General features: G+C 39.2%; 1 protein-coding gene across 1 annotated transcript in view; it reads right to left on the bottom strand.

The window, feature by feature from the left end:
- Positions 1-22,054, bottom strand: part of GRIN3A (glutamate ionotropic receptor NMDA type subunit 3A) — a 342,200-nt gene that overhangs the window by 25,788 nt on the left and 294,358 nt on the right. Inside the window, exons 7-8 of the mRNA XM_075825646.1 lie at positions 7,022-7,186; positions 4,975-5,048 (exon numbers count right to left, since the gene is read on the bottom strand). Of these exons, the coding sequence (XP_075681761.1) occupies positions 4,975-5,048; positions 7,022-7,186 (239 nt within the window). The remainder of the gene's footprint in view (positions 1-4,974; positions 5,049-7,021; positions 7,187-22,054) is intronic.

Consider the following 22,054-nt stretch of genomic DNA (forward strand, 5'->3'; position numbering starts at 1 on the left):
AGAGAAGTGGATGATACTTCTCGTCAGAACGCCCAGCTAGTAAAAGTAGTAAAAACGCCCCGATATACGCACATAATACACGCCCACTTGGACTTTTACTTTAAACACGCCCACTTGGACTTTTGCAAGCCTCATTTGCATAAATACAAAAATGGTCATAACTTGGCCAAAAATGCTCGTTTTTTAAAAATAAAAACGTTACTGTAATCTACATTACAGCGCCGATCTGCTGCAATAGCAGATAGGGGTTGCAAAATCTGGTGACAGAGCCTCTTTAAATCTGAACGCATTTCTTCCTATCCTACCTCTGCCCGGCCGGAAGTTATGCTTTTCATCTGTGTCTTTTTTTCTTTCGACACAGACTCATGCATGAGCGTTAGTATGCACACAGACCTGTGTCAATATTGTCTATTCGCCCACCCCACTAGTTCTCTCTTCCCCTTTAGTTTTTTTTATCTCACCCACCAGCTTTCTCTGCGTGCGGTCACAGAATCACGTGAACGCACCTCAGCTAGCTAATGTAATCACCATCATCCCTGTATATATGTAATCCCCATCATCACTATAGATACCATATGTAAACCACATCATTCCAGTATTTTATAGCCCCCAACACTGAGGAATAACACGAATGCGAAGAAAATGGTGCTGGCATTGAAGCATAAGCATAGAAGGAACGGGGCATTGATGAGGCTGTGGGACAATAGGGTGCCTCAAACCTGGGTATACGTCAGAACTACGGGGTTTGTGGCATCCTATTGGTCCACAGCCTCCTCAATGCCCGCCCCATTCAATTATTTGCTTACACCTTAATGCCCGCCCAATTTTCTTCGCGTTCATGCTATTCCTCAGTGCTTGTGCGCTGCCCGCCCCGAAAAATTTAGTGTCCCTGGAAAAACCCTTTAAGCATAGCCACTTATAGTAATACAGCAGTGGTGGATTAAGTAGACCATAGGCCCTGGGCTGTTACCTAAACTTGGGCCCCCCTTCTACACCGCTGCCCTGCCGTGCCGTAACTATTGTTAACACTACCTTTTGTGCAAGCATTAACTAATGGTTGTTACGATTCCACTTGTCAGAGGGCTGTGTCCCTACATACTGACAGTCTCCAACCATCACTGACAGGATAACACTGTGCAGGGATACATCCTCCTAACAAGGGGAATGGTAATACCCATTTGTCTATCAGTCCTGGACTGCACAAAGACTTTTTGTGAAATACAAGGATTTCCTATAATAAACATGTCAGGAGAGGTGTCTGATTCTCTATAAATCCAGTGACTCACAAGTGACGACTTCTCAGATTCAAATTTTTTTTTCCTATTTTTTCAATCTGGTCCAGACTTCATGACAACTTCTCTCGGTCATGACCCATTTCTGCAGAATTTGCCACACAGATGTCTTCAGCTCCTCACTTTTTCAACATTTCCACACCTATAAACGAAGATAAAATTCTTCTGGTGCCACACACTGTGCTCCTGAATAAAATAGCACCATACACTGCGCTCCTGAATAAAAAAGTACCAAACACTGTGGCTATAAACATAATTGTGTCAAACACTGTAAAGTAAAGCACCACACACAGTGCCCCATGTAGATAGCACCACACAGCCCCCTGTAGATAACACCACACACAGCCCCCTGTAGACAGCGCCACACACAGCCCCCTGTAGATTGCGCCACACAGCCCCCCTGTAGATGGCGCCACACAGCCCCCCTGTAGATAGAGCCACACAGCCCCCCTGTAGATAGCGCCACATACAGCCCCCTGTAGATAGCGCCACACACAGCCCCCTGTAGATAGCACCACACAGCCCCCTGTAGATAGCACCACACAGCCCCCTGTAGATAGCGCCACACCCCCCTATAGATAGCACTAGACACACACGCCCTGTAGATAGCGCCACACACAGACCCCCTGTATATAGTGCTGCACCCCCCTATAAATAGAGCCACACAGCCTTATGGTAGATTGTGCCACACACCCCCTTGTAGATAGGGCCAAATAACCCCCCATGTAGATAGCACCACCCCCCTTGTAGAAAGTACCACACAGAACCCCTTTAGAAATTGCCACACAGCCCCCATGTAGATGCACCACCACCCTGTAGTTAGTACCACACTTACCTGTCCCCGTTCCAGTGCTGTCCTCTTCTCCGATGATGCAGGCCTGGGCTCTTCTGACCAGGCCGCATCCAGCGGAAAGACACAAGCGGCGCAATGATGCCATTGCGCCGACATCATCGCTCCACCTGCATAAAAAAAGGCTAAATAGTGGGCAAGAGAACCGAAGGTTCCCTTGCCTTGCCAGTGATGACAATTGTATCGGCGTCCTTTGGACGCGTATACAATTGATTCCAGGGGCCTTCACGGCAAAAATGTGACAAAACTAAGATGTAGTCTTTGGGCACCTATGAGCCCCCCAGGAGCCTCGGTCCCCGGGCTGCCGCCCATAATGGACCTATGGGGATCCGCCACTGGAGGACAGCACTAATGATACCCAGTTACACAGTTTCCTGGAGAAAAAAAATTCTGCAATGTTGTGTATGTTATTTCTGAGCAGTCAAAGGCACCTGAGGAGGTCAGGGGTGTTAAGCAGAAGGGCTGGGGACAAGTCTAAGTTCGTCACCTGAGTTTTGGAGGCCAATTGCAGCAGGGGGGCTTGTTTTGATTTTGCAGATTTTGATTCCCTCATTAATGTACGCTCCTGACCTTTTCACATTTAAACCTGATACTAAACCGGCTGCCAAATAGGAGTTAGAAGACCCCTTCTAAAATTATCTATTAGGGTATATTGATGTCGTAAAGGGAGTCCCAGTATGGCCAGAACCAAGGGCAGGGCCCAGCGTATATATTTCTGCTCTAAAGGACATCCAATGGGGCAGATTTATTATTTAAAATGTGCCACTGGCTCAAATTGTGGCACATTTATTATCTGTTTTAGACATTTTTTTGGACATGCTTAACAGGGGGCATGGCTTAGCGGAAAAGGATGTGTGATCTAGAAAAGGGACATGATTTAAATGCTGCAAAGTAAGAATGCTTTCAAAAATAGAAGTGTTAATAGTTTTTTTTTATCAATTAACAAAATACAAAGTGAATGAACAGAAGAGAAATCTAAATCAAATTAACATTTGGTGTGACCACCCTTTGCCTTCAAAATAGCATCAATTCTTCGAGGTACACTTGTACAAAGTCATGGATTTTTTCAGATTATAGTCAGGTGTACGATTAACCAATTATACCAAATAGGTAATAATGATCATCGTTTTCATATGTAGGTTGAAACACAGTCATTAACAGAAACAGACGTTTAGAAGGCTTAAAACTGGGTGAGGAATGGCTATACAAGACACAGCTACAAGACACAAGGTAGTTATACTGCATCAGCAAGGTCTCTCCCAGGCATAGATTACAAAGCAGACTGGGGTTTCAAGATGTGCTGTACAAGCTCTTTTGAAGCATAAATAAACAGGCAACGTTGAGGACCATAGACACAGCGGTCGGCCAAGGAAACTTAGCGCAGCAGATCAAAGACACACCATGCTTACTTCCCTTCGAAATTGGAAGATGTCTAGCAGAGCCATCAGCTCGGAACTGGCAGAAACCAGTGGGATCCAGGTACACTCATCTAGTGTTCTAGGGTCTGACAAGAAGTGGTCTTCATGGAAGAATTGCGAACAAAAAGCAATACCTTTGACATGGAAACAAGACCAAACAACTTAACTATGCACAAAAATATAGGAACTGGGGTGCAGAAAAATAGCAGCAGGTGCTCTGGACTGATGTGTCAAAATGTTGAAATATCTGGCTGTAACAGAAGGCAGTTCGCTGAAGGGCTGGAGAGCGGTACAATAATGAGTATCTGCAGGTAACAGTGAAGAATGGTGGAGGATCCTTGCGTGTTTGGGGTTGCATTGGGGTTGCATTTCTGCAAATGGAGTTGGGGATTTGGTCAGGATTAATGGTGTCCTCAATGCTGAAAAATACAGGCAGATACTTATCCATCATGCAATACCATCAGGGTGGTGTCTGATTGGCTCCAAATTTATTCTGCAGCATGACAACGACCCCAAACATACAACCAATGTCATTAAGAACTATCTTCAGTGTAAAGAATAACAAGCAGCCCTGGAAGTGATATGGCCCCCACAGAGCCCTGATCTCAACATCATCGAGTCTGTCTTGGATTACATGAAGAGAGAAGAGTTTGAGGAAGCCCACATCCACAGATCTGTGGTTAGTTCTCCAAGATGTTTGGAATAACCTCTTTTCTAAGTTCCTTCAAAACTGTGTGCAAGTGTACAGTTCCTAAAATAATTGATGCTGTTTTGAAGGCAGAGGGTGGTCACACCAAATATTGATTTGATTTAGATTTCTATTCTGTTCACTCACTTTGCATTTTGTTAATAAAAAAAAAAAAAGTCTATTAACAGTCCTATTTTTAAAAGCAATGTTACTTTGCAGCATTTTTCCACAACTGCCTAAAACTTGTTCACAGTAATATTTGTGTATATATATATATATATATATATATATATATACTGTATGCGATAAAGTGACTTTTACATGGCAGATGATGCAACATTACTGTATGTGTAAAATGTTGAAACTCTATGGTAACTAGATTACCCAAGAGATAAGACAAGTACTTGTATATGACAATTATTAGTATGAGCGTGTAGTAATATAGAAGTACTTTAGAAGAACACACAGTCTACCCACAGATTCTATGACATTATCAAATTCCCGGACACATTCTAACTTTGGTTGACTGGTTGACTCTGATAGCTCAGATGAGATCTGTATCACAAGCCAGCCACTAATAATGAGAATAGCTGTAGAATGTAATATTGGTTATTAAGTGTAAATCTTATTTGAGCTTTTACTCAGTTTGTATTATTGATAGGAGATTCATTACAACAAGGCAAAGCTATGACAGGTACATTATTAGTATTGTATGGTTGGGCTTACCTTTTCTCTAGCCGTTTGAGCTTCTGCTGAAATTTCTCCTCATTGAATGATGTGTTTAAAGCTCGATGCAGACGCTATTTTGAAGAAGACAATAGGAAAAGAATAAGCTGAATTATGCATGATATAAAAGTAACTATTGGCATGGGACTGCTTCAAAGACATTCAGTGCAGGTAGCTAGGATTATTATCATATTCCAATATACCAGATAAAGTGCATAAGAAGATACAGCTGCTATTGGGCCTTTTACCTCAGTGACCTTAGACCATAGTTTTAACTCATTCTTTTTCAAAGTGAAGTGCTTTAAGGGGGCACTGGCCAAGTCCAAAGTGTGGGCCAATGTAAGGCTGGATTCACACGAGCATGTTCGGTCCGTAAAGGACGGAACGTATTTCGGCCGCAAGTCCCGGACCAAACACACTGCAGGGAGCCGGGCTCCTAGCATCATAGTTATATACGACGCTAGGAGTCCTTGCCTCGCTGCGGGACAACTGTCCCGTACTGTAATCATGTTTTCAGTACGGGACAGTAGTTCCACGGAGAGGCAGGGACTCCTAGCGTCGTACATAACTATGATGCTAGGAGCCCGGCTCCCTGCAGTGTGTTCGGTACGGGACTTGTGGCCGAAACATGTTCCGTCCTTTACGGACCCAACATGCTCCTGTGAACCAAGCCTAAGACAGACAGGTTACCAGAGTGGGGTAATGGACAGAAGGGGAGGAGAAGCCTTAAATACAGACACAAACTTTTCCCTAAGCGACCTAGATATTTTTACTATGGGAAGTATTATGACTTACAATTCACCTGGAGCCACACATGTTGGAAAGAGTGCACACAGTTATACACATAAGGATTCAGGTTCACAGTCATATTTTCATTTTTGGCTGGAGATATGTCTAAGCTACTTATAGATCTAAATATTCATCCCTGATAAGATCATCCCAATATTTTTTATATATCAGATCAAAGCTTCCATTGAAACACATGATACATTTTTAGTTGATTGATGTCAGACACCCCAATGATAGTCAGAATAAAATGAATCCAATCAATTTTACTAATGAATTAACAGGTTTTGGTTGGTGGAAACAGATCATTTAGGAAAACCAATAACTGGCCTTAAGTGCTGATAAACGTTCATTGTAGGGGAGTTTACTAAATATGTCACAAATTGCATAAAAAAGTAAGTACCATGCATACCAAATTTATTATGTGTTTTAGACACTTTTTTAAACCTACATCCCTATCTTTGAAAAGTGTCAGAAAAAGGGACGTGGCTAAGAAAATAAGTAAAATGCCCCAAATTTATTGTAGATAGGATGCGGTTGTGGGTGCGATGGGCAAAAATGCTGTATTACATGGAGAGTCATTAATTTCCCCGGCCGTTGCAGCTGCATACTAACTGATCGCTTGAGATTTTGGAAGCAGGATTGCAGAGATCAGCTAATTGTCAGGCCAGCTTCAATACAAAAAATTATTGTTTTTGTAAGACAGCACCAAAAGTGTGAAAATTGTCTGTGCAAGATGTCAAAGATGCCGACTGCGAATGCTGCAATATTTATTTACATGGCATTGTTTACCTATGCAGCTCTCATCACAAGATGCAAAGATTGATCCCTATGTACACAGCTTGTCTATATGAACAACTGCTAACACTTCCTGTGCCCAGTTTTAATTGGCAAGCAACAACTACTCTGTGTAACAGATCTATATCTATAGGCACCGAGTAAATTACAATTTTTTTTCTATTAAAAAAAAAAACATGGCAGTAAGTTTTTGGAAGCAATAGTTATGGATATTAAAAAAATAATAATAATAATAAAAAAAAAATATATATATATATATATATATATATATATATATATATATATATATATATATATTTGATTTGGTTGAAAATGCCCCTTTATATTACAAATAAATATACGTACCTAAATGAATGTAAAATTCTAGTGACCTCTTAGTTGTGTTTACAGTGGAAATTTATTGTACAGGCATTTGCTGTACAACACAATATTATTAATGCACATGTGATATAAACTTACATACCTGACTAGTGTGAAGCCAATATTTTAATTTTGATTTCTTTTTAATTCTTGGCAAGACCAATCTGAAAACAATATGTTCTCCAATCGTGGTAAGAATAGACACACCAATTCCTATACAGAGCATGACAAACAGCCCGGAGAAGTGTTTGATGCCCATTTGTAGAGTCTGGGAAAATAATAAGCGTGAAAAATCAATTAACATAATAATTATAGCGCTGTATTATTTTGAGCAGCTGGATGGAATTTATCTTGCTTGAAAATTAAAATGCTGAAGCCAAAGGCTTTCAAAGTACAGTAGATGAAATATCAGAAAGACTTATATTTCCCAAGATAAATCACTATGTGGAAGTATTAAAACCCATAGATAAAGTATTCTGTAGAAATCAGCTTTATATTTATACACTGCAAAATCAACTAAAATAGAACTTTCAGACAGTTATGTAGCAATGTGTAAAAAACTGTTATATGGCTCTTTTTACAACATTCTGAGGCAACCACCTTCTAACCAGCTCATATAGCTATTGAACTCCCAGAAACCTCTAAAATATGCATTAGATAAGACAGGTAAGGATATTATTATTCACCTATTGTATGATACATATACATAAGTGGAAGGTAATAGTCCGTAGGTCTTCATTTTTGAGCAAATAATGGTGCCTGACCCATAAAGTAAGACATGTTGGATTTTATAAGTTTATAACAACTTATTTTTAATTTATTTATTTTCCCTTTAAAAGCATATTGTCACTACAATGCAAGTCTTTGGAGCAATCCATATAGGATTATATAATAAATATTCTCTGCTCTATGTGAATGTGATTTTCTTCCAGTAACTTAAATTGCAGCTGTCCTGGATTATATTTATGTGTCTTAACAAAATTGCTGCTGATTAATATTAATTAGAAGTTCTGCCCTCATAGAATACAGAATTTAACAACCGATTGGTCAATCATGCTACCTGACGTACTGTGCTGAATCTGATTGGTTAGTGCCCTCACTACAGCTTCAGTCTTTAGACTCAATAAGACATAAACCAACCCTTTAGACTTATTCACTTCGAAGTGAAAAAATAGCAACAAGACACTAAAAAATAGTAGAAGGTATCATGTAACTGAATGTCCACAAGGTAATATATCACATACTGGTTACACCAAAACATTGGTGACAGATACACTTTAAACATCAAGAGGGGTATGAGACAGCTTTTTTTGTGAAGATAGTGAGCACATGGGCACATTTTTTAATCAGTTGCCCAATCCATACCTCTAACCTCAATGGGAAAAATAAGTCATAGGAAAAAGCATACAGTATGTCTCTCCAAAAACAAAGGTCTGAGCTTTTGCTCCACCAACCTTAAATGCTCGTCTGCCGCCAACCCTGACCTTTTGCACCACCAACGTTAAAGGGGTTTTCCTATGAGAGACATATATGACATATCCACAGGATATATCATAAATGTCAGATAGATGCGGGTCCCAATCCTCGCACCCGCACCTATCTCCAGAACGGGGCCCCCTAAAGCCTGTTCAGCCGCTATGTGTTGCGGCTGAACCAGGTGAATGGTTTTAGTTCACACCTAAGTGATGATATATCAATAGATTGTTCCACAAATTCATGATCACTAGGGATCTACACCATATTTCAGAATAAAGGAGCCACAGTGCTAGTGAAAGGTCTTCTCTGCAATTTATCTTCTTAATTAGGCTAGTTATTCTTGAAGAATAAGAGGACTTTGCTGTAGAATGCTTGTTAAAAAAATTCTCTCCCTCCAGCACCTACTGAACGGAGCGCCTCTGCCTATAAACAAAAACACCAAAAAAGGCCATACTTACAAATGGACACAGCCAGGTCAGAAACGCTGATGAAGGATAGCGAGCAGGTGCTTTAAATAATAATAGCCACTCCCACTAGTCTTGAGGGGAGTGGTGTGTGGTGCATGGGATGTGTAGTAAGAAATAATAAATGAATAGTGTATGTGCAAGTGTAATAATATAAGTGAAATATAGGGGGCAGTAATGAGTAAAGTGCCTCAATACAAATAAATGAATAATGGGGTGCAAGTGTGTGAAACATGGAGGGATAGTGTGTAAGTCATGAGGCGCAACGTGTATAGTCAGGTAGAAGCCTATTTGTGACGCCTTGATAATTCATAGAGCGGTCTACCCTGCTTGCTAAGCCAAACAACAACAACACACCATGCTCTCCCGACATCAAAGACCCGGCTGTGTCCAAAAGAAGCAAATATAAGTAATAATGAAAAATACCTGGGGTATTAGTGATCATTTTGGCCAAAAGGACGCAAGCTCGCAATCCACGACAAGGATCCCCAGACTTGCGAGTCCCTAACTCCCTAACTGGAACGAAAAGCTCCTGATGCACAGACAAAACAGATAAAACCAAGGGGACATATATACAAAAACACCAAAAAAGGCCTATAAACAGTCTTGCTCTTTTTTCCCACTGCAACCGTGTCACTTATGTGACAATGCTGCAGAGGGGAAAGCATTGGTTGTATGGGTGTCCTGCACATTGCACACACTATGCAGGGGGGCGCGACATGTACGGGCTTGAGGGCTGGCGATTTTTTTAAATAAACATCCTATCGCAAAGCCTTCTTATTTTTGAAGAAGTAGAGGGCTAAATAAAAAGCTAAATTCTAGACAACTCCTTCAAGCTTATTCCAGGATAAAAATTAAAGGAGTTTCAGCCCCTTTATTTGGGTGATCAGGGGAGTCCCAGAGTTTGGCCGCCCACAATTATGTGGGGAACCTAGGTGTATGCCATCACTTCTTATGTTGGGAATACTCTTTTAAACTGAACATTTGATTAACATAAGACAGACTTGTTGCTAGGGATGTGCTGCCTGACAACTACATATAAAGGTTTTAATGGAAACAAGTACTTCCTGTCCAGAAGCTTTGAATTTTAGGTCAGTTGTTTTAAGTAACTATTATGACTATGAAATTACATAATTAAGTGAAAAAATTTTAAAATATCAGTTTTTAACTATTTGTTCCAATTTTCATAACCCTGTAACTAAAGGTTAATAAGAGTACACTTAACGTTCTAGCTGTATTTTTACATTGCACACAGAACTGAAAAATGTTCATTGCCGGGAGGGCGGGGGTTGTGGGCGAGGGGGGCAGAGTCAAAAGATTTCTAGCTATTCCAAGACTCCCATAGCAAACTTTTGACTGGGCCCTCCCCTCCCCTGGGTGCCACACACAACCCCCCCTTGTAGATAGTGCACCCCTGTAAATAGTACCATACAGCCCCCTCATGTAGACTATGCCATACAGCCCCCCTGTAGATTGTCCCATACAGCCCCCCTGTAGACAGTGCCAAACAGCCCCCCTGTAGATAGTGCTATATAGCCCCCCTGTAGACAGTGCTGTGCAGCCCCCCCTGTAGACAGTGCTATGCAGCCCCCACTGTAGACAGTGCTATACAGCCCCCCTGTAGACAGTGCTATACAGCCCCCCTATAGACAGTGCTATACAGCCCCCCGTAGACAGTGCTATACAGCCCCCTTCTAGACAGTGCTATACAGCCCACCCATACAGTGCTATACATACCACCCGTACAGTGCTATACAGCCCCCCATACAGTACTATACAGCCCCACTTGTAGAGAGCGCTCCCACCTCCCTTGTATATAGTGCAATATATTGCCCCCAAACAAGAAAACATATATGCTCACCTAGGCCCTGTACCCCCGATGAATGAAGTAGCTCCTCAATGCCGATGGGATCTTTGCGTAGGCTGGCGTGATCCAGTGACGTCATCGCGCTGGCCTGCGCAGGGATCGTGACACTGCTCCTGATAGGCTGCAGACCGAATGTGACCTGTAGCCTATGGCTGATACAGCGGTAGTTACGCCACTGGTTATGCCCCTGATACCACTGTATGTTTTACATAGTCTACAAGCTATAATTTAAGAATCACCATCATGTATCTCAGGACTGTAACACATGTAGTTTACAATGCATCCTAAAGATGTCTATTAATAAAATAAACTATCATTACTACCTGGCACTCCATTTTCATTTTCCTTCAAGGAAGTAATACGTAGTTTTCTTTGCAGAAGTATATATTTATCTTTGCAAAGATGATTCTAAAGCTTAGAATATTAACTGGTTGCCGACACAGGACGAGTATGCTCGTCCTGAGCAGCGAGCACTTCGCGCATTAGGACGAGCATACTCGTCCTGTGTGACAGCCGTCTGTGCCGTCTCTGTGTGTGCGATCGAGAGCGGGGCAACGGCTGTAATACACAGCCACGACCCCGCTCTGACAGCGGAGAGGAGAGAAACGTCTTCTCTCCGCTGTTAACCCTTTGAACGCCGCGATGACAGCTGATCGCGGCGTTCAAGGAGAGGGGACTGCACATTGATCGCGTCACAGAAAATAACTGTGACGCGATCAAAGCCCACAACTCGTATGGCCAGACAGCCCAGGGTCCAGTGAAGGACCCCAGGGCTGTCTGAACATATTTCCTGTTGTTAGGGCATACTGAGGTATGCCCTAACAACTGCCTGTGTACGATCAATAACAGGCTAATGTACTGGCATATAGATCTATGCCAGTACATTACAGTTACAAAATAAAAATCAAAATGATAAATCCCTTTATGGGATTAAAAAAAAAAGTTAAATGAATGTAAAAAAAAAATAATGGTAAATAAATAAATAAAAAGTAAATAAAATGCACAGAAACACACATTTTTTATAATAAATCAACTTTTTAAAATATAAGTCCCAAAACATAAAATAATATAGACATATTTGGTATCGCCACGACCGTAACAACCTGTACAACAAATGTATAACATTATTTATGATGATCGGTGTATTGTGTAAAAAAACAAATATTAAAACTGCTGCACAACTGCTTTTTTTCTGCATTTTAATCTAATTAAAAATTTATAGAAATTAAACGATAATGTATTTGTACCAAAAAATGGTACGTACATAAAGTACAACTCGTCCCGCAAAAAACAAAGTCTCATACAACTACGTCGTACAAAAAATAAAAGCGTTATGAGCTTCGGGATGCAAAGAGGGAAATTTAAAAAAAATTGCTCTGTCCTCAAGGCTAAAATTGGCCGTGTCCTTAAGGGGTTAAAGTATTTCATCATTACATAAACCGCATATAATGTTTAGACTGATAAAACCAATATTTTACTGTCCTTAAACTTGTTATCGGGAAAGTCAGTTTAAATACATAAAATTGAACAGGTTGGATGAACTGATAGAATTTACTTTCAAAACAACTTCATGAGATTTAATCCATCTTTGTTACTGCATGAATAATCCTTGCACACTGAGTTGGCAGATAGACTTCATTTGTCTGTCAGGTTCTCGTGGGATATTACTTTTCATTGTTAAAGAAAATAATGTCCCCAATTTTAGGTTTTTAAAATAGCACATCCATTTAAATCCCCTGCCTACCATCAAGTGTGGCAAAAAAATTACTTTGGGGAACAAGATGAAATATGACAAGCATAACCTCTATGGAATCGCGGCATTTGTAATGTTATCTATTCTATTTCACATAGACCTAATTATGGGAAATTGTATCCAGAATTATCTCATAACTAGGAAAAATGGTATTGATTCATATTGTATCTTCAGAGTAGCAGAATAAACACTATGGTGAAATGGCCCACATACAATTTAAATTAATTCCTAGATGAATATAGTGGACTTAATGGGAGATATATATGTATATATATATATATATATATATATATATATATATATGTATATATACACACACACATATATATATATATATATATATCCAAAAAGAAAGTTCAGCAGCACTCCAAAGATCCAAGTAAAAAAGTGAAGTTTATTGAGCCAACATGGCAATGCAACGTTTCCGTCCCACCTTGGGACCTTTCTCAAGCATAGTGATACATACAGGTTCAGTGATTTATATAGTGTGTATACAATCAGTGTCATCAATCTCATTAGAATAATGAGGTTGATATATACATCTCAAAATAACGTGATACAACAAAGAAAGAGTATCGAAACGACATCAATCGATACAAATAGTGAAAACAATACGTTGATGTTAAAAACAACATAAAACATACATTTCTTATGCAAGAAAACAGAACATTCTTTAAATCGCAATATTCACCAGCTGGGTGAGATTCAGAGACTGCACGACCACTTGACCAATCAGAACGCAGGTATTGTTGTAAGACGTATAACACTTGTCATTCACAGCCAGAATCTGTCCAGCTTCACTGCGCATGCGTCGGATCAGTCCGGACCGGATATGACGTCTCGCTGTAGTAACTAGGATACCGATCGTTGGTAAACAAAAGTACTCGTAATATTCAATAGTATGTGGTCGATCCGTATAACCCAGAAATGACACATTGCTTCAAGCATTTAAACATATCGATCCTCCGAAAAGGCCATAACATACAGTGCAGATAGAAAATATGAATTAACTAAAAGAATCTATTGCTCTTCTTGTCTTTATACAGCACCAACCGGGTAAATATACCCAAATATAAATCCTACATGGGAATAGGCTATTTACCGCACATCTTAATTACGGAGACAGAAACTCATTCATAATGATATATAAATCAACAGATAGAATCCACACGAGGAAGACGGGATCCCGACCACATTCCGTGGGCGGCGGTCTCCGTCAATCAGGTTCATGGAAAGAAACGCACACAACATCGTGTGCGCGGTCCCAACCATATCACCTGTAACCCGTGTAACGGACTCACTAAATTAAAAATAATAAAAATAAATATAAAAAGGAGAGAAAAGATGTGCCGTAAATATCACCCAGTCATGGGAAAGAAAGAAACTAATGAAAAATCAAATATGCTGAGAAACAGACACATTGAGCAAGAGAACATTTCAACCACATTTCAATCGGAGATATCGCTAATATTGGTTATCGTAATATCAATAAAGTTGATCTGAAGTGGTCCTGCAGTCCCATATTTATCTATAATAGAAAAATGATTATTAAAAATATGTCAAAAAAAAATAAAAAAAAAAAAAAAAAAAAATTTTTTATATATGTATCACACATTTTTGCACATTTTTAAGGAGGAGAACATCACCAGAAGTCAAGACACAACAGGAGGTAACGGTCTCAAGAAGCAACTCTGGCTACATTAAATTCAACGTTAAGACCATTAGGTCGCAAGGTATTCAATTGGAAAATCCATTGAAGTTCACATTTATGAAGTGCCCTATGTCGATCACCACCCTTATAGGATACAGGGATATGGTCAAGGATCATAAATTTAAGATCTTTTTCAGTATGGCCATGATCAGTAAAATGTTTTGCAACAGGTAAGTCACATTTCTTTTTTCTAATTGAGTACCGATGGTTATTCAATCTTGTTTTAAAATCACATGTAGTTTCCCCTACATACAAAAGATGGCAGGGGCACCAAAGTACATAAATGACCCAGTCTGTATCACAAGTTACATGATGTTTAATCTTAAATAACTTATGTGTCACAGGATGATCAAAAGTATTACCCCTCTGCATAAGATTGCAATTAATGCATCTATGGCATGGGAAATTACCTGGTCTTAAAGCCTTTAATAGCGCTTGTGTCCCTTTTAACTGTTGTTCACCAACTCTGGTTCTAACAAGATTGTCCCGTAGATTCTTAGATCTACGGTAAGACATTAAGGGTGGATTGTTTAGTTCACAAATATGATTATAGCTATTTTTGATAATAGGCCAATGTCTATTCAAAATGCTAGATATATTGCCACTCAACACATTATATGTAGATATAAATGGTAATCTTTTGCTTTTAATGTGTTTATACGGTTTAGTCAATGTTTCCCTCGGAATACTCTTAATCCTCATCTTGTGAGCATGTAATAAATGTTTAGGGTATCCCCTTTGTACAAAATTAGCGATCATGAGATCTAGGGACATATCTAAATCATTCGGATCATCTACAATCCGTTTCGCTCTCATCATCTGACTCAATGGCAGGGACCGTATCATGTTCTTAGGGTGACAGCTCTCAAACTGTAAAAGGGTATTACGATCTGTATCTTTCGTATATAGCTTAGTAGTTAGGACATTATCCCTCAGTATTACATTGACATCCAAAAACTGTACCATTTCATTAGAATAGGTCATAGTAAATTGGATATTTTGATCAATCTGATTCAGAAACTGGTGAAAAGACTCCAAGTTTGCTACAGTATCCGTCCAGATGAGGAAGACATCGTCTATGTATCTCCACCACCCCAGTACATGAGTGAAGTGGTGGGACACATAGACGCATGTCTCCTCCATCATGTCCATGAAAATATTAGCGTAGGTAGGGGCCATATTGGACCCCATCGCCGTCCCCTTCAATTGGATGTAAAATTTGTCGTTGAACATGAAGTAATTATTAGTCAAAATAAGTTCTAGGAGAGACATGATGAATTCCCTACACGGGTTATCATAGTCAGAATCCATTAGTTTACGTCTCACTGCCTCCATACCTCTATCATGTCCTATAGAGGTATAGAGGGAGACAACATCAAAAGACACCAGCAGAGCCCCTGCTGGAGGTTTTATCTGTTTTAATTTCTGAAGGAAATCTGTGGTGTCCCTAATATAGGATCTAGTGTCTGTTGCAAATTGTCTCAATGCCTTATCTACAAAAATCGAGATATTATTTAAAAGGGAACCCCTACCAGATACAATCGGGCGACCTGGCGGATTCACTAATCCCTTGTGAATCTTGGGAAGTAAATAAAGACAAGGGGTGTTTGGATGATCTATAAGCAAGAAGGTATATAATGCAGAGTCGATAATACCCTCATCAACTGCTAATGTCAGAAAATTACTTATCTTTTTCTCAATATCACACCTAGGGTCAGTTCTTAATAATTTGTAAATATCTGTATCACTCAACTGTCTATGAGCTTCCAACAAATATGTTGCGGTATCCATAACCACGACCGCACCCCCTTTGTCAGCGGGTTTGATGGTGAGGTCGTGGTTATGGATCAACTCATGCATAGCCGTCATTTCTGCAGTAGTGACATTAGGGTGATTAAGACAATCATGGTTCTGTACACGTAATTTAGACAGATCTTTCTTAACTAACTCCACATATGTTTCAATAGAATTCGATATCACAGGCGGCTGAAAGCCACTCTTATTAAATAAACCAAAGTCTTTAAGACAAATTGGTTTAGATTCAGTCTCCACTATATTGTCGTGGGGCTTAGAGTCAAACCACACTTTCAGTTTAATTGATCTAATAAAATTATATAAATCAAGTTCTAATTGAAACCAATCTAGACGTTGACTCGGACAGAAAGACAAGCCCCTGGCTAACAATTGTAATTGTGCATCAGACAATATATGGGAAGAAATATTTACCACGGTTTCACTACATTCATTTTTTGGTTGTTGTACACAGTCCTCTGATTCACTTGACGCTGCTGCTTTTGTGAGCGGGTTCTTCCTTCCTCGGTTCCTTTTATGTCCAGCCCTCCTGGTGGGTTTTGACTTCTGTGCTCCATCCTTGTTCCTCCTAAAAAATCATTGGTCTGATTATCATATCGGTATTGACCATTTTCCTTAAGTCGATGTTCCTGATATCGATTTTCTCCACTGATGTAATTCTTAAGACCACGTCCTCTTTGTTCCCTCCTTGGTGGATCCATCACTCGATCATAAGCCCGGTCCCATGTAAATATTTGACCTGTTTTATAATCAAGTTGATCTCTGTACCATTTGCGTTTTTTGACTTCCTCTGTTTCAGCTCGTGTTTTAGAGAGAGTGACCTGTAGTTTTTCCATGTGCAATCCAAATTCATCAATAGACATAAGGGTACGTAATATATCACTCAATTCTTGAACTTTTTTCTTTAAGTTAATTTGGTCTCGATGTAGGAAATCCATGTTTAATAATATCGTATCAAGAGCGTAATTATTTGATAGTTGCTCATATTTAGATCTAAATTCTTCATGTTGTACATGCATAGTAGGTTTCATCTGTGGGCGCATCCCACGTGGAACCATTTTATTCTTATAATACTGACCAAGTGTTAATAAATGTAAATCGACATTGATCAATTTCTTGGACTCAAACTCCAAATTCCGCTTAACATCCGGTAATGAGGGTGTACTCAAAAAGGACACATCACCTTCTGCTCCGTTCAGAATCCTGGCGATATCCTCCTCCGTAAAAACAACAGCAGTGTTGGCAGACGATATTTCATTATTAACATCATTTCGTTCCATTGTGATAACAATTTAGTAAATTCCAAAAATAGGTGCCAGCTGATAGGATCCAATACACACCAGTAGACAAAACGGCAGCACTCTGATTCAGTATATAGATTCCAGTAATACAGGGTGCCAGCTGATAGTCCCGATCCAAAGACCATACGTATATCCAAAAAGAAAGTTCAGCAGCACTCCAAAGATCCAAGTAAAAAAGTGAAGTTTATTGAGCCAACATGGCAATGCAACGTTTCCGTCCCACCTTGGGACCTTTCTCAAGCATAGTGATACATACAGGTTCAGTGATTTATATAGTGTGTATACAATCAGTGTCATCAATCTCATTAGAATAATGAGGTTGATATATACATCTCAAAATAACGTGATACAACAAAGAAAGAGTATCGAAACGACATCAATCGATACAAATAGTGAAAACAATACGTTGATGTTAAAAACAACATAAAACATACATTTCTTATGCAAGAAAACAGAACATTCTTTAAATCGCAATATTCACCAGCTGGGTGAGATTCAGAGACTGCACGACCACTTGACCAATCAGAACGCAGGTATTGTTGTAAGACGTATAACACTTGTCATTCACAGCCAGAATCTGTCCAGCTTCACTGCGCATGCGTCGGATCAGTCCGGACCGGATATGACGTCTCGCTGTAGTAACTAGGATACCGATCGTTGGTAAACAAAAGTACTCGTAATATTCAATAGTATGTGGTCGATCCGTATAACCCAGAAATGACACATTGCTTCAAGCATTTAAACATATCGATCCTCCGAAAAGGCCATAACATACAGTGCAGATAGAAAATATGAATTAACTAAAAGAATCTATTGCTCTTCTTGTCTTTATACAGCACCAACCGGGTAAATATACCCAAATATAAATCCTACATGGGAATAGGCTATTTACCGCACATCTTAATTACGGAGACAGAAACTCATTCATAATGATATATAAATCAACAGATAGAATCCACACGAGGAAGACGGGATCCCGACCACATTCCGTGGGCGGCGGTCTCCGTCAATCAGGTTCATGGAAAGAAACGCACACAACATCGTGTGCGCGGTCCCAACCATATCACCTGTAACCCGTGTAACGGACTCACTAAATTAAAAATAATAAAAATAAATATAAAAAGGAGAGAAAAGATGTGCCGTAAATATCACCCAGTCATGGGAAAGAAAGAAACTAATGAAAAATCAAATATGCTGAGAAACAGACACATTGAGCAAGAGAACATTTCAACCACATTTCAATCGGAGATATCGCTAATATTGGTTATCGTAATATCAATAAAGTTGATCTGAAGTGGTCCTGCAGTCCCATATTTATCTATAATAGAAAAATGATTATTAAAAATATGTCAAAAAAAAAAAAAAAAAAAAAAAATTTTTTATATATGTATCACACATTTTTGCACATTTTTAAGGAGGAGAACATCACCAGAAGTCAAGACACAACAGGAGGTAACGGTCTCAAGAAGCAACTCTGGCTACATTAAATTCAACGTTAAGACCATTAGGTCGCAAGGTATTCAATTGGAAAATCCATTGAAGTTCACATTTATGAAGTGCCCTATGTCGATCACCACCCTTATAGGATACAGGGATATGGTCAAGGATCATAAATTTAAGATCTTTTTCAGTATGGCCATGATCAGTAAAATGTTTTGCAACAGGTAAGTCACATTTCTTTTTTCTAATTGAGTACCGATGGTTATTCAATCTTGTTTTAAAATCACATGTAGTTTCCCCTACATACAAAAGATGGCAGGGGCACCAAAGTACATAAATGACCCAGTCTGTATCACAAGTTACATGATGTTTAATCTTAAATAACTTATGTGTCACAGGATGATCAAAAGTATTACCCCTCTGCATAAGATTGCAATTAATGCATCTATGGCATGGGAAATTACCTGGTCTTAAAGCCTTTAATAGCGCTTGTGTCCCTTTTAACTGTTGTTCACCAACTCTGGTTCTAACAAGATTGTCCCGTAGATTCTTAGATCTACGGTAAGACATTAAGGGTGGATTGTTTAGTTCACAAATATGATTATAGCTATTTTTGATAATAGGCCAATGTCTATTCAAAATGCTAGATATATTGCCACTCAACACATTATATGTAGATATAAATGGTAATCTTTTGCTTTTAATGTGTTTATACGGTTTAGTCAATGTTTCCCTCGGAATACTCTTAATCCTCATCTTGTGAGCATGTAATAAATGTTTAGGGTATCCCCTTTGTACAAAATTAGCGATCATGAGATCTAGGGACATATCTAAATCATTCGGATCATCTACAATCCGTTTCGCTCTCATCATCTGACTCAATGGCAGGGACCGTATCATGTTCTTAGGGTGACAGCTCTCAAACTGTAAAAGGGTATTACGATCTGTATCTTTCGTATATAGCTTAGTAGTTAGGACATTATCCCTCAGTATTACATTGACATCCAAAAACTGTACCATTTCATTAGAATAGGTCATAGTAAATTGGATATTTTGATCAATCTGATTCAGAAACTGGTGAAAAGACTCCAAGTTTGCTACAGTATCCGTCCAGATGAGGAAGACATCGTCTATGTATCTCCACCACCCCAGTACATGAGTGAAGTGGTGGGACACATAGACGCATGTCTCCTCCATCATGTCCATGAAAATATTAGCGTAGGTAGGGGCCATATTGGACCCCATCGCCGTCCCCTTCAATTGGATGTAAAATTTGTCGTTGAACATGAAGTAATTATTAGTCAAAATAAGTTCTAGGAGAGACATGATGAATTCCCTACACGGGTTATCATAGTCAGAATCCATTAGTTTACGTCTCACTGCCTCCATACCTCTATCATGTCCTATAGAGGTATAGAGGGAGACAACATCAAAAGACACCAGCAGAGCCCCTGCTGGAGGTTTTATCTGTTTTAATTTCTGAAGGAAATCTGTGGTGTCCCTAATATAGGATCTAGTGTCTGTTGCAAATTGTCTCAATGCCTTATCTACAAAAATCGAGATATTATTTAAAAGGGAACCCCTACCAGATACAATCGGGCGACCTGGCGGATTCACTAATCCCTTGTGAATCTTGGGAAGTAAATAAAGACAAGGGGTGTTTGGATGATCTATAAGCAAGAAGGTATATAATGCAGAGTCGATAATACCCTCATCGAGGGTTATTCAATCTTGTTTTAAAATCACATGTAGTTTCCCCTACATACAAAAGATGGCAGGGGCACCAAAGTACATAAATGACCCAGTCTGTATCACAAGTTACATGATGTTTAATCTTAAATAACTTATGTGTCACAGGATGAGGAAGACATCGTCTATGTATCTCCACCACCCCAGTACATGAGTGAAGTGGTGGGACACATAGACGCATGTCTCCTCCATCATGTCCATGAAAATATTAGCGTAGGTAGGGGCCATATTGGACCCCATCGCCGTCCCCTTCAATTGGATGTAAAATTTGTCGTTGAACATGAAGTAATTATTAGTCAAATAATTTTAGTTATAATTTAAAGTTAGTGCCTCCTGTTGTGTCTTGACTTCTGGTGATGTTCTCCTCCTTAAAAATGTGCAAAAATGTGTGATACATACATAAAAAATTTTTTTTTTTTTTTTTTTTTTTTTTTTTTGACATATTTTTAATAATCATTTTTCTATTATAGATAAATATGGGACTGCAGGACCACTTCAGATCAACTTTATTGATATTACGATAACCAATATTAGCGATATCTCCGATTGAAATGTGGTTGAAATGTTCTCTTGCTCAATGTGTCTGTTTCTCAGCATATTTGATTTTTCATTAGTTTCTTTCTTTCCCATGACTGGGTGATATTTACGGCACATCTTTTCTCTCCTTTTTATATTTATTTTTATTATTTTTAATTTAGTGAGTCCGTTACACGGGTTACAGGTGATATGGTTGGGACCGCGCACACGATGTTGTGTGCGTTTCTTTCCATGAACCTGATTGACGGAGACCGCCGCCCACGGAATGTGGTCGGGATCCCGTCTTCCTCGTGTGGATTCTATCTGTTGATTTATATATCATTATGAATGAGTTTCTGTCTCCGTAATTAAGATGTGCGGTAAATAGCCTATTCCCATGTAGGATTTATATTTGGGTATATTTACCCGGTTGGTGCTGTATAAAGACAAGAAGAGCAATAGATTCTTTTAGTTAATTCATATTTTCTATCTGCACTGTATGTTATGGCCTTTTCGGAGGATCGATATGTTTAAATGCTTGAAGCAATGTGTCATTTCTGGGTTATACGGATCGACCACATACTATTGAATATTACGAGTACTTTTGTTTACCAACGATCGGTATCCTAGTTACTACAGCGAGACGTCATATCCGGTCCGGACTGATCCGACGCATGCGCAGTGAAGCTGGACAGATTCTGGCTGTGAATGACAAGTGTTATACGTCTTACAACAATACCTGCGTTCTGATTGGTCAAGTGGTCGTGCAGTCTCTGAATCTCACCCAGCTGGTGAATATTGCGATTTAAAGAATGTTCTGTTTTCTTGCATAAGAAATGTATGTTTTATGTTGTTTTTAACATCAACGTATTGTTTTCACTATTTGTATCGATTGATGTCGTTTCGATACTCTTTCTTTGTTGTATCACGTTATTTTGAGATGTATATATCAACCTCATTATTCTAATGAGATTGATGACACTGATTGTATACACACTATATAAATCACTGAACCTGTATGTATCACTATGCTTGAGAAAGGTCCCA

The sequence above is a fragment of the Rhinoderma darwinii genome, chromosome 1 (genome assembly GCF_050947455.1).
Source record: "Rhinoderma darwinii isolate aRhiDar2 chromosome 1, aRhiDar2.hap1, whole genome shotgun sequence".
Classification (NCBI taxonomy): Eukaryota; Metazoa; Chordata; class Amphibia; order Anura; family Rhinodermatidae; genus Rhinoderma; species Rhinoderma darwinii.